The 14,746-nt window shown below is 40.7% G+C and overlaps 1 protein-coding gene across 11 annotated transcripts in view; it reads right to left on the bottom strand.

Annotated features, from left to right (window-relative positions):
• LOC105693551 (rap guanine nucleotide exchange factor 6-like) overlaps positions 1-14,746 on the bottom strand; it is an 88,475-nt gene that overhangs the window by 35,061 nt on the left and 38,668 nt on the right. Inside the window, exons 1-2 of one of the 11 annotated variants that reach the window (XM_012413562.3) lie at positions 12,981-13,530; positions 1,518-2,104 (exon numbers count right to left, since the gene is read on the bottom strand). The exons of the other annotated variants lie outside the window; for them this stretch is intronic. Of the exons in view, the coding sequence (XP_012268985.1) occupies positions 1,518-1,759 (242 nt within the window). The 5' untranslated portion in view covers positions 1,760-2,104; positions 12,981-13,530. Of the gene's footprint in view, positions 1-1,517; positions 2,105-12,980; positions 13,531-14,746 lie in introns of those variants that run through there. 11 annotated transcript variants of the gene reach the window in all.

The following is a 14,746-nucleotide window of genomic DNA, read 5'->3' as shown; positions in this document are numbered from 1 at the left end:
ACGTCATTCTCGTCGCTGTTATAACCGTTGCCTGGCAAAGCGTTTTTACTATTTATCCCGATCGACTTCCGTTTCCCACCTGCGACATCTTCGCGACGAAACCTGTGCAGGTTCGTCTCGCAATTACCTACACGTGAAATCTAGCACAGGTATCACATTAAACGTAACGTAATTAGGTATGAAAAGAAGGAGGACTTTTGTTTGGAAAAGATCATTTCTTCGCAGTAAAGTTGATGGTTGGTGAGGGAGAATTAAAAAAAAAAAAGGGGAAAAAAAAATTGCGTAAAAGCTTTAGGTAGGGAAATAAATGAGGGAGGAAAATGAAATTCAAGCGAAAGTTAGCCAGAGGAGCTGCGTATACTTGATATGAAAGGAGGGAAGGGAGAAAAAAAAAAACGTACAGATATATTCGGTAAAATCCTGCGAAGCATTATTGACGCCTTCGTTGTTCGGAAGAAATTCGACGAAGAGTCGATTGATTCAGTTGGAAGTACGAAGGGAAAATTTATATAACGTCAAAGATGTGAAAAGGAAGAAAAGTAAACGGGGTATACATAATTAATCGTTGATCTAATTATCATCTGTACGCGGGTGTATAAAACTAAAGCGCGCGGACGCAGTCAAGCTGAGATAACGTCATTATTATTAATTAATAAATTGCACGCACAGTAGCGTAATTATGAAACGCAACAGAAATTCCGTTTCTTAGGTGTAACGATCAACAATATTCCACAATGATTCGAGAAAATATAAATATATATATATATATATATATATATATATGTACGTGTAATAAATAAATAAATAAAAATAACCAAGGTACACATATACTTTTCCTGTATTGCGTCGTACACGCGAACGCGGAAGAGAATTAGCTAATAATGATAGTTTGAAAGCCACGATCCTCGTTCTACGGTTCTTAATTAATTGCATATAGATAATTGACGAGGGTTTGAAGAAAGGGTAGAAAAAAAGGCACAAGAATCAGTGCGATACTGTCGCATTATTTGAATTCAGTTTGCCGAGGGTAACGTGAAAATTCGCAACACATTTTACACGGGTATGAGAAGTGTAGGAAAATTTGTGTAAGCGCGAGAGGGGGGTGTTATTTTCCCTCGATTTACATCAGCAGGCACCCTATTATGTAAAATATTTTTTCTTCAGGTGTTACAAGCCGAAAATACGCGGATCTTATCATCGGAGGGAAATACGTTATCGTTATATTTCCATTATTATCGCATCATCTTTATAGTGGGTTTTCACCACTCGCTTTTCGCGTACACCCAATAGCGCGATATGCAAATTTATATAACCACGTATTTTTCATTATAATTTTCTACCAGCGACGTAGCGCCGCTTACTTTGTTTTTCCATTTTCCACGAGCACGTGTAGCGTGTAAACCTCTTAATAATATTCATACCTATTCTTCACTACGTGTGATTTTAAATCATCTCATCAAACTTTTGAGAATTATGATTTTTTTTATTTTTATTTTCTCCTTCCCCTTCTGACTCACCAGACGGAAAATCTTCTCCTCGGAAACGAGGGCGGAGGCGGAGGTTGCGCCCTGTACGTTCTGTCGACACTTTCGCTTCTCAGCGCTTGAATTGCTTTCGGGACTGCCCTGAAGGGTTCCGGGCCCCCGTGGGTGGCTGGTCCTCCTCCGTGAAAGCTATTCCACCTTCTCACCGGTCCTCTTCCCGATCCCGCAGGATTCGGAGCCGGTGTAGCTGGCGGCTGACAGGTGTGTTTTCGCATTTCCGCTGAGATCCGCTTAATTTCAACTCGACGTTCTCCGTTCGTTTATTTTGCCAAAGTTCCTCGCTACTTTATTCCCAAAATCTTCGTTTCCTTTACAGTTCACCTCCATCTTTAGAATATTCACTTGTACGGTTCAAAATATATGTTCAATTTTCACCCCTTCTCGATGTACTTTTTTCTGAGTATACATTCGTGCACTGGTTTGTCACAACTTTGTTATTTCTTCTTTTTTTTTTTTAATAAGAAAACCAAATAATCGGTCTCGTTACAACGTTATCGGCTGGTAAACTACGTTCTTCAATTTTTCTCTCTCATTTTTGTTTTCACAATTTTCCAACGCAGCTACAGTAATTACAGAAAAACAATTAAAACCGCAAAGAATAATAAAATTACGTGCGATAAAAAATGGCACTATTGTACGTACACAGTACGTGTGGCATTGAGTGACCGCGTTTAGATCATTAATCGTACAATAAAATCGAGGCAACGTAGCTAGTTATTTGCAGGCTGCCTATCTGACCATCCTGCACATTTATATTTATATGTATATATATATCTAGTTTAACGGAAGTTTTTATCGTTCAAGAAACCGAGTGGTGCGGATGATGGAAATAAGAGTGGAGTCGTCGACTCTCGGTCAGTCGTACTACCGTAACGTGTTCGAATCGAGCCGCGGTTAGTACGACGAAACCTGAAACCAAAAACCGTTGCAAACGCTAACACGTACCGGAGCTGGTTGTCTAGATGACTGCCGTTTCGTTGTTATCGTACCAACACCGGCTTCAGATAAATACTGGCACGCGGTATATGCCCTGGGAGATATCACACGGGGGATAGAACCCGAGTCGGCTCAGGGGAAAAATGAACGCGATAAAAGTCCAAGTCATCGTTCCAGACACCGACGACGACGTAGGTATACAGCGTCGTTTTCCCTACATTATCTATAAATAATATTTAAACGCGCATTTGATTCGACCCCGTAAATAAGAAAAAAAGGTGTAGATATAGAAAAATTTTTGTAAATCAAGTTTTCGAAATTTCAGGTTCTCCTTCAGTCATCCATAAACTCCACCTGGTCGACACTTCATACGTTCACTTTTATCATTCTCTGCGCGTCAAACCATTTTATTTCCACGATTGGAAACTATATTTAAATACATGAATATAAACGCGTTATTAAGAACTGAAAAAAACGGATGAAAAAAAAAGATAAGGCGAATCGATTCGGGCGCGCGAAAAAAATTTCCGATCGTCGTTACACTACCGTTCACCGTAGGCCGTGTCAAATAGCGATGAAAGCAAACTGACGAAAAGTTCGGTGAATCGTTTAAGTTCCGACCGGAGTTGTTGAACGTGGTGAACTGTACGCCGCGGCGCCTGTCTCGCCGCCTCTTCGGGGCGTAAAACGACGAGAGTAAGGATCGTGTGTGATCCATGATGTACGCAACGGTACCAGGAGTACCACCGTGCGATGGAAGATATACTTCGACCGTCGAAAGAAAAACAACACGCGGCTAACTAATAACTCTATCTCTAATCGCGGTATTGGTTACCATATTCGCGTTTCATAGTTCACGCGATATCACCCTACCCTGTGTAATTTACGTAACAACGACACGTGGGAAAAAATAAGATAGATATACGGAGAGAGGAAGAATTTGAGAGGCCAACAATCGAACCGTTCATGCTATCTAGGCGCCGTCGTTGAATTTTCCTCATTTTTATGTCGTCGTCTAGTTTTTCATCGCAGTTTCAGCTCTGTTCCAATGTCCTCCCCTATCGCGTGTCACGACCGTCATCGTCTGCTCTATCTACGTTTAAAATACACGACGTAGACAACGTGAAGAAAATAATCGCGTAGACATTACAAGTGTGTAAAGGAGCAGCAGCAGCAGCAGCAGCAGCCGTGTTATAAATAAGCAACACGTCTCATTTTCTAGCTTCTACTTCTATGTATTAATCCTAGAGCGCAGGTACGTTATAATAATAATAGTATAACACCTACTAGAAGTGCGCCAAGAATTCACCTGCTACAAATATTATCCCCCTGCGACGCGGCGGCAGCAGGTATGTAACACCCAGAATCTACCGGATCTTACCTGCTGCCCGCCATCTTTGACTATTCTTTTTCTCCCTTTTACATCTATATACTTTTTCTTTTACCGCACCTGCGCGTGTAAAGAAAATCGTCGTTGGAAACTCAAACTATGCTATGAAGAAGGAATCTTCAATGGTAGAAGCAGGGCCTGTAGGGGTGGAGACTATCCCACTTGATCCCTTGGTTACGGGACTGGAATGATTTTGTGACCGTCGTTCGTGAAAATTTTTCCTCTTTTTTTTTTGTTCGAGGAAGAGTTTCTTGATCGCTCTATACCGAGTCAGAGGTAGGTATCTTTAAAACAAGGTATGTACAGTTCAGGTAAAAAAATCTATTTCCCATGACGCGAGCAACTTCAGTTTTTCGGGGATAATAAAATTTTTCAACATCGTTAAAAATCAACGGCTTCGTTAGTGGAAGCAAAAAAAAAATAAAGAAAAAAAAATCAACCCGCTATCAACGCGTCTTTTTATCGCAAGATGTCGAGACCCGTAATTACCTGTAAACTTTTTCATTATATCAAACCTTCTGGTAGAGGGATATAGGTATTAAATTTTCTGCGAGGATTATTATATTCAAATTCCGTACTAATTCAGCTCAGGTGTACCATCAATTATAATGTATACGGGGAGCTGCGTTACGCTCGTCGGAGTAATTAATAACAATTTACATCCCTCTCCCCCAGAACTTCTCCGACTCCGTGAGTTTTGACCTCGACCGTTAACCTTTGAGGAGTTGGATTAGAAATTGGATCGTAAAATTTTTCTCCAACTTCAATTGGAATACACCGAAAAATAATAGATAATAAAATCGCGGATACATCTTACGTACGAAGATTTGAAATTATGTAATCTCCGTCCATGGGTCGTGTAATTTCGAAATTATTCTTTTATAGCCTCTACAGCGCGAGTACTCAAAGTTATTTAACGACTCGCTTTGCAATTTCCTGTAATAAGACACAAGTCCGCAGGAATAACGTTTGCTTCAATTTTTTTCATTCACTTTACTTTCTTTACCACAATTTTTGCGATTAATACAGACAACGCGTTACGTGCTACGTCGAGGGGGAAAAAATCACGGTAATTTTCATTTCGAATATCGGTTAAATTTACAACGAAAATGTGCGAACGATGCGGTGTAAAATTTAACGAACCGTTCCACAGGTGTGAATAAAAGTGAAACAAAGTAAAAGTCTGTTATAAATTAAATTAATACGTGTAAAATAGAAAATATATAAATTATATTTTTTTATGGCTATTGCAAAATATCGTCTCCTCAATTATATTTTTGCGCTTGGACCGACTGACGAAAAAATAACAATTAACGAATTCTAAAGAGAGAAAATAAGTAGAATAAAATCGAGAAAGAGAGAGCGAATCAAGTCTGAATGTACAGGATATTCGGGGTTGCGAATAATCGATTGATTGGCTGGGGTGTCGAAGAAATGGCTCAATTTTCCAACCACGTGCCTACGAAAAATTTCCGTATACTTCTCGTAAAAGCTCTTTTACGTGTACTGCGATGAAAATTATACTTCACGTCAATTTCTGACGCAATAAAGCCGAATCTCGCGTCGTCTCTTACGGGAGGGAATAAAGCGTCGGAAAGCAGAAGAGAGAATGAAATGAAAAAAAAAAAAAAAAAATTCACACGAACAAGTTGCCGTGAAATATATCACGAGTTCGCTAATGTATATTTCGCGAGGAGAGCTTTTAGTTTGTTCCGAGTAAAACTTCGCTCACTGTACATCCCTATTTTCATCCTATTTCCCTCCGTTTCCCATTCTTTATTATCGCCGAGATTATACTGTACGCGTACCACGTCGCGTGGATGTGTGATATACACGTACATAATTCCGCTCGACATTCTACACAACCAGCTCTCGCGCAGCTTCTGCAACAAGCTTTAGGAGTTCCAAAGCCAGCTGGGAGTTGTGCCCCCGAAATTCAAAAGACCTCGGTAGTTTATACCTAGTATACCTATGGATATTTACACCCATGTTGTACCACCGGGGAGGAGAAACAAAGACCCTTCTCAGAGAGGAAACTCCATGGCAACCTGAGATTTTAAGTATGTACACTACATAGAACGTTGGATAAGGACACCCGCACAAACCGAATAATAATAACGCTTAGTTTTTTATAGCGTAAACTTCTTTCTACACGTGTCTGTAATTGTAAGTACGTTTTATACACGGTTTTGTTCAATTATTGGCAATTTATTGATTTTTACACGAGACGAGGATCAAAGTTGCATTTTTTGTAAAAGAGAGGAGAACAAAAAAAATGGAAGTCTGGTTTGCAAAAGTTAAATCAGAATCTTTTAAAATGTTTGTTAAGTAGTTTGATAATTTTCATTGTAAATAAAATAATTGAAAGAATACTAAAAAAAAAAACAAGGTTCTTGTGACAGATGGATTTGTGGATAGAATACGTGAAATTAAATGTTAATCATACGCATGGATAGCTGAGTTCAGATCGGTCGATCATCTGTAAAATGTACCTACATTCGAACACGAGATATAAATAAAATAATCAAGCGAAAAGCGAAGGAAATAAATATCGTTTCGGCATGTATACACACCTAAGGGATATTGGTTTACTTTTCTCATCTCTTTTCTCCTCTCCTCGCCTGTACGTTATTTCCGAAACGGCGGGGGTATACGTATAAGGATATAACAAAATTCCGAACGCTCGATCTCCCCTTCGAATGGATAAAAGTGGTTGGAATTCGGATTAGCATTCATAGTAAGTTCGACGCACGCGTATCTTATGACCCACCCCTTCGGGGTCCCTCGCCCCAATTGTCGGTGCGTCGAAGCTACTGGCTTCCGCTCTCCGCATTCTGCTTTATGACTTTTGCTTCCCTATCGCCCCGCCAAAAACTTTCGACAACCCCTCCACGAGCCCGGGGGTGTCAACAAACTCACACGCGCGCATCTCACGTATAACATCGACGCTCGAGAGCGGCTCGAGTATTTTTTTTATTCGTCTTTCGCTTTTTTCGAAAATCGTTTCGATGCAACGTTCGGTGCAAAAAAAAAAACATTCATCCCGCGCGCGAGCGGAGTATAATCACAAAGTAGTAGCCACGGACGAACGTGATTTCAGGACCGCTTTACTCTGGTGAAAAAAAAAAAATAAAAAAAATGTATTTATGCGCCGAGCTCGGCGGCGTTGTACAAATCCTACTTGATCTCGCGCAAGCTCGGTGGTACATACATATAGATGTGACGCGCGTTACGTCTGTGTTGTTGCCATATAAAATGCCATCGCGCAGTACACACTTCCGCGAATTAATTATTCCCAAGTGTTATCAAAGAGGATATATTACACACACACCAGGGCACACGATCGCACACCCTATTCCCACACGCATTCATATTTCCTCATATTCAACTCGTCGTGTTACAAATTCGCGGTCCGATCCGGCAAGGGCAAAGTAATAGCAGCTCTTAAACGGGCTATAAATATTTAACACGTAACACTACGTCGCAACTATAACGGGGGTAAATTCACCTGGCGTGTTAAACTACGGAAGAAGACGGAATACGGAATAGGAGAAAAAAAAAAAATAATAATATTCAGATTGATCGGTGCGGGCAGATCCTTGTACGTATAACGCCACTCGTCACGACTCGTAGAGGAAATACATTTTCTACATTTGCTGAATCTATATACGTATATGTAATATTGTATGTAGTTCGGAGTGCCGGTCTGGAACAGCGTGTAGTTTTCTCCCGACTTTGGTATCTCCCCATATTCCTGTGGATATGGCAATATCTAAGGGCCAATATGGGGGCAAAATGGGGCAAGGCAACGTACGTGTTATCGATGGGATACAGGGGGAGGGGGGGGCCATATGCTCGCCATTAATAGAACACACCCCAGCGGTTCTCAGTTCGGCACCGAACCGGCAAACGCACCGCGTATATAATATTCTCGCTGCACAATTTCAACTACACATATTCACAACTATCTGTAAAACCAGAGAAACCGTAAAAAAAAGAAAGGAAAAACGATGAAAACGCTCCAGTTGATATAGGGTTCGGAAAGTTAGATCCCCGTAAGATGAAAAGATCCTGCATAGTATAGAAAAAAAAAGATCTTACACGAGAGACAAAAAAAAAGGAGCGAAAAAATTTCAGAGGCCGTACATAATCTCGGGGTATCCCTTGGAATTTTTCGGCTCGACTGTACTAGTTACACCGAGGTAGATCTGATCTTCTCATGTGTGCGGCAACAACTCTGGCACACTCGAGCGGTTCGTAGCCGAACGAAATATCTTCGGGCTTTCCTAACAGGGCGAGCAGTTTGGCTTTGGTTTTTTAGACGCCGAGTAGGTGGAATTCTGTGGTACGTATGTAAATGTTGTAAAGTGAAAGAAACGCACCGTGTACCTCATAGGTATCTACAAAATAAAGCAGTAGCTTTTTTATTGTAAAAAACTGCAAAATTTCCGGTCAATTATTCCCCAAAGAATTTGTACACGTCCGGCAAAAAGGGATTCTGAATTGAGTGGAGGATCGAAATCGATTTGTGAAGCGCATTCGGATTCATCTCTCGATGGATTTCCTTTCCACTTCACTGCGTTTGTTTCGGTGACTTATTGGTTTCCCTTTTTGCGGGGGCAGCGAAAGGACACGGGGTGGGTGGTGGTGGTAGTGTATCCGCGGTGTAAGCCGCCTCCATCTAGGTAATTTGCAAGACAAATATTGGCTCCCAAAGACAGCGATGGAAAAAGCTTCGGCGGATTCTGCCGCGTTACATCGAAGGGACGAAACAGCCGGCCAACCCTCCGTTTAATTTCGTTTAGTGTGCCGGATCCGACCGCCGATCACCCTTATTTTCCCCTACCCCTCCTCGTCCTATTACGCTATTACTTATACCTAGGCTGTATCTATATTTACGTAGAACGCGCGTGTACGTCGAACAGATGTACGCGAAGCATTATCTAAATTTTCATCTCGCGTCTCCGGTGACTCTTTATTTTTTTTCATTATCCTTTTTCTACATCGATAGACGAACCGACGGAAGAAGCCGAGAACAAAAGAAAAAAAAAATTATCCGTCGCCGTATTCCACTTCCCGCATACGCGAATTCGGAAAAAGGTCTCTCATCACGTTTGTCGTTCGCGACCCTGATGGCGGTATGTGCCCATCGGACACGTGATACGAATCCCCTGTACGTTCGTATAAAGCGCAAAATTGCCGATGAAATTTGAAGGATGTTTACGACATCCTTTTATCGTTCCCGTACATACGCGCAACATGTATGATACGCATACCTACAGTTCGGGCGCGCGCTCACACGGAGCTGCGATTTCTATAGAGACAGAGATGGACGAATTTCTATTTCCACCCCATTCCACGAGCCATTTTCCTTTCCTCATCGCCATTTCTCGCAGCATACTGCGGACCGTCGAGGGTACACCGGTATAGCTACGTATACGTGTGGACGGCACGTCGTGTGGCTAGGTATACATGTATACGTATACCTACAGAGTTCGCGAAGGGCTGCGCGCCACCACCCCATCTGTTACAGTACTCTCGCTAATGCGTAGTTTCCCATCGGCCATCCGCATCAATGAAACAAGTTTATGGGACTCGCGCGTGGTTTCGGAAATTAGCAGTTCGGTTGTGGGCTTTACTGCGGTCCACGTACAACTGCACCTATGTACACGCATACGATTCGCCCCGATATCGTCCGTAGGTCCGAACAACGGGGAAACTACTTTTTTACAAGCGTTGAAAATCGCCATTGATCGATCGACCGACGCCTACCCCCCGCACCTACGTTACCCAAACTTTATTCGCTACGACTCGACGACGTTCGATCAACGCGGATACTCGCGCGTTTTCGTGAAATTTATCGCGGATGTAAGTGATGTCGCGCAGAGGATTACGCAAGGGGTATCCCCTTCCATTTTATCTCATCCCTTAATTCCTTATTAATTTTTTTTTTTTTCCCCCAAGTTTTGTGGGATTTTGTCTATCGACTGAATGAAAATACGAGTAACGTTCGCGCGGTGTTACGGTATTACGTTAATTCGAGTAATGAGAAGATAAAAAGAAAATGAGAGAAAAAAAAAAAAATATCAGCCGACCCGCGGCAAGAGCTGCTCGTGACGGTTGTATTTTAAAACGAGGACAAACGGAGCGTGAATCCTAGAAGTACATAGAAGTAGTAGGCGAGTGTGTGTTCATAATATAAACGAAAAAAGAAATAAAAGAATGTAAAATCCTGGCCGGTGTCTGTATAAAGAGCTACTGTACGTACACAGGAAGTTATGTCCGTACGTACGTACGTACAACGCGTTTGTACTTTCGCCGTTTTTCACTCACCGCTCTGTACTTGGGTGTACACGACGTGCTACGTGTACATACGTGTATTCGGAACAACCGGCTAGGTACGGAGCGAAGATTTTTCTTTTAATTATGTATCATAATTTTCTATTTCCACACACGTACAGGTGGGACTATGCAGCAGAAATTTAGGAATTTCGAGGCCCTGAGGAGGGGAAATAAATTCACCGTTTGCGCTTTGGGTGGGTCAAAAAAGTGATGAAAAACGGATAAAGTTTTTCGAGAATCGACGACGAGAAGAGATAAAATTTCAAACGGAAAAAAAAGAAATATACGCGACACGCGTTTCGCACCTACCCACATATTTGCTCAATCATGTTCCATACACATTCACGTATCATCGCGCGTATTATAACGACGGAGGTAAGAGTACATGTGGGATTATTGTACGAGGAATTATATTTTCTCCTTTTTCATTATAATCATTCGTTGAATAAATTCGTGAAAACTTTTGTTCTCCGGGGTACCCCATATTATACGGCTTGTGCGGGCGATGCGGGGGCAGCAAGCAAATTCATCGATCGTCGCTGCTCCTGACGGGGGAGGGGGGGGGGGTTCCATCTAGCTATAACGCCGTTCCATATAGGTTTCAACTTTCCGCTTCCGGTTTCTCTCCTCTCGCGGAGCATACATATATATACATACACATATGTATAATAAAATTATGTACTCGCTACGCTGTACAACGCACATACGTGTACGTATATGTATACGTATATGTACCTATTTACGCAGCGCATATCGCATACGCATTAATGCGGTACATCTAGGTACGTACGCTACCTTTGACTAACTTCGTTCTACAAGTACAGCGTATTTTCTACGTACATAGATAGAGAACTCGCTGGGAAGTATGGTCGATCGATGCCGAGCAGAAGTCGAGAGGCTCGACGAGAAACGAGAAACAAATAAACATTTTCAATCCATGTCGATAGCGAAATTCTGCGGTTGTTCCATCGCTACGATGACGACGAAAAATTCCAGATTTCAAAGACAAGAAAAAATGAAAATTAAACAAATTAATGCGTCGCAAATTGAATAGAAACGCGAATAAGCACCTGGATCGAAAACTAATTATGATGATATCATTTGAACGGATGAAATTTCACTCGATTGTATCATTCATCCCCCACCCCATGCGTACGTAGCCGCAGTATGGGTATTGCGAGTGATCGCAAACCGCAATGAAGAAGAATCTCCGCGAACGTGGCACTCGACATTTGAAAAAAAAATAGCTAAAAAATTTGCAAATTGTTTGTGGTTCAGTAGTTTCAAGAAAAAAAAAAATTGGGGCGTAACTATTTCGTCTATTGGTTGTATTTGAGAAAAAAAAAAACATCGGGTGCCATAGGTCCGCAGAACCGCTTCGAGAAAGAAGTCCACACAGCATCCGACTGCCATGATATAAAAGCATAGGAATTCACCGACCAAGGAAGTTATAAAACGATTGAGTTTAGGTACTTATTTCCTCGAAAATTTATGGACAGATTTCAATTTTCCGTTAGATGTTATTAATTTTTTTCTCTTTTCTCGTCTTCTTTTCTCCTAATTTGGAAGTGTAGTCGTCGCGATACACGAACCTCAACTTATGGGCGCATATAAGTATACTTATGTATACGTTACCGATACGATGGTCGGTGGAACTGTTAAATTTTTACAGACCGCAACTCAAAACCGCACACCGTGTATCGTGTGTGTATATATATGTATATATATCACGTGTATATTACAATAATTCGCGCTGAAAACGGTATAAAACCTTTTTTTTTACCAAACCGCAAAAGTTCGTTACACGTGAAGTGTTATCATAATATTGAAAAAAAAATTTGCGCGAATACGCAAATAGATGGAAATAATTATACAACGCGGATCGCGCGAAATTTGTGCAGCTTAGATTATTTTCAAAGTCAATAAATTAAAGACCTACTCGCGATAAGTCATAGGCGTTGGTGCATCCGCACCCCGATTTAAGCCGAGGATAATCGTGAATTAAAATTGAGAATATGCGACGTTTCGAGTGATTGATCAATGAATATAGAGCAGCACAGTGTAGGCATAGAAGACACGCGATTACAGCCACACTCGTTACATCTGGTTATATTTTTTTGTCGAAAGATTTCGCGTGACATCAGTGCATCATCATTATGTAATATAGCCGTACCAAACGAAGAATTAGATAAGGAGATTCGTGACCACAAAATGATGAGGATGGTAACGAGGGTGAAAAAAAAAGAGACACAAGAGTCATAACTAAACTAAAACGTAATTTCGACTCCCGTCCCTCTTTCCTCGTTACAAATGTACGTACATACATTCGTACGAATATTCATACACATACATTTATCTCTAGTATCACTCTCTCCGTAGCTCGCATGAGAAATCTTTCGGCAGGTCTTTGTAAGATCAGGGTGAAATTCATCCAACCGATTCCAGTAGGTATATCGCTGAAGATAAGATGTATGTACTCAACTGTTCTATTTATTCCTAATTTTATTTGATTTTTTCCCCTCATATCTCGACAGTAATACCTTGTACTATACTTCTTCGTTTTCTGTTTTTTCATTGATTTTTTTTATTTTTTTTTTCTTTCAAAAGAAGTGGATGAATCTTTCCATCGTAGACCAACATGTTCCTAAATATAATAACGATCACTCAAAGCCAAGTACGTGCAAAATAAAACATCGAATAGATAAATACATATATGAAGTAATCATAGATTAATTGGAATGAGAAAAAAAGATTGCCCTGGGTCATACATATGAATCCTGTCGAAAACATCCACGAATCACTTTTTTTTAAGATTCAAATTATCATTAATAATTATAGGTATGTCAGTTGTTTTTTTTTCCCTAATGGGTCACTGCGATTAACAGCTTGCCCTCACTTTTAGAATAACATGAATACGCCGAACAAACTTTGAACAAATAAGAAGCAAAAACAACAATATTCAATTCGGTAGCACAAAAATATTTTCAGACTTGCACTCTAGTTTAATCGTTGCACTTGACTTTTTTACTATATTTTTTTATTATTTTTAAATCCCCTTATCGATGACCACAATGTTTATGTGTGAGAAGAATAATATAAAAAAAATAAAATAAAATAACTAATGCAATAAATGATCTAAAGAATATCGATGTGGAATGTTATTTTATCATTTTTTTTTTATTTTGTCGTCGTTTCTCCTTTACACAATTAACCATTTTTATCGTAAGAAATGAAAAGCGCGGCACTCTGATAACCGCACGAAATAGACGATATCCATTTCACTAGGATTAACGTGGCATTCGACCTGGCGTCGAAAGCCAGACTGAAGTGAGAACCATCCGAATAGCTAGGAGGCGGTTTATTGCCACTGGCGCTACCGCGTGAATCTTCGGTACTAAGTTGAGTCAGTGTGGGTGATAATTACGGTACATAAGAAGCTTCTGCGTTACGTAAAATCAAGCCACTTCACTACCACCACACACCCATTTGTATGATATTTTATACAATGTGTACGTAGGACGTCGTAACAGGGAGAGGAATCGCACAAGTGAATTTGTGACGGTAGTTCGTACAAGGGTGGGCGGTATAGACCACGGGGATGTTATAATAAGAGATGACTTAGAATTGATATTGGACTTTGATAACCCCCTCGCGATAACCCGTAACAATAAGAGCTATCGTTTTATGCCCGATGCTTTTCATTCCGGCCACGGAAGAGTAACTACGATATGATAACCGCGATGATACTCGCATGTAACATCGATCTTTCTGGTTTCTATTTTCTCTTTTATCTTTTTTCTAAACTTCCGCTTGATCCTGCGTTTCATTCATTTATTTGTGTATTTTTTTTAACGGAGGAAAAGATATGCAAGCGTATACAAGCGAATAGAAAAAAAAAAGAAAAACTAATCTCCGTCTGATATCGCGATTACAGCCTGCGTTACAGCTCTGTTGCATACTTCCTCTTCTAGCTCGCGGTTAATTAAACAAGATTGTCTGCAATATTTATATACATACATATATATATATATCTGCACATATCACTTGTTAACAATCACATATGAAATATTATGCAATCATAATGAAAAAATAGAAAATATAAAATGCACAGCAGAGTGCACTTTCGTACAGTATACGTTTACTGTTTCGAAATTATTTTTTGACCTGAGCGATTTCTTTTATAATCGCAGAGTTTGCGCGAAAGAATAAAAGTGCAGATCACGCGTGTGAAATTGAAAATCGATCGATTCGTCTACTTGATTCGTTTTTAATGATAATTTTTCACATACCGCATGCAGGTACCATTTCCACTTGTTCACTCTCGATTCTTGGCCTCTTGGGAAGGATAATTGTGGGGTGATTACATCGAAAGGTTGAACCGGAAGGTTGGTAATTACCGGGTGGGAGACAATCCGGTACCTTTACGAACCTACGGGGGAAAAGGGAGGCTCCCGGATTCCTGCGAATCCCTCTCCGATTTAGTCGCGGGATAAGGGGATGAAGGATCGCCGGAAGGAGCCGCTTTCGACGATAA

The sequence above is a fragment of the Athalia rosae genome, chromosome 6 (genome assembly GCF_917208135.1).
Source record: "Athalia rosae chromosome 6, iyAthRosa1.1, whole genome shotgun sequence".
In the NCBI taxonomy this organism is placed as follows: Eukaryota; Metazoa; Arthropoda; class Insecta; order Hymenoptera; family Athaliidae; genus Athalia; species Athalia rosae.
This window is presented reverse-complemented; position numbering and strand designations above follow the sequence as displayed.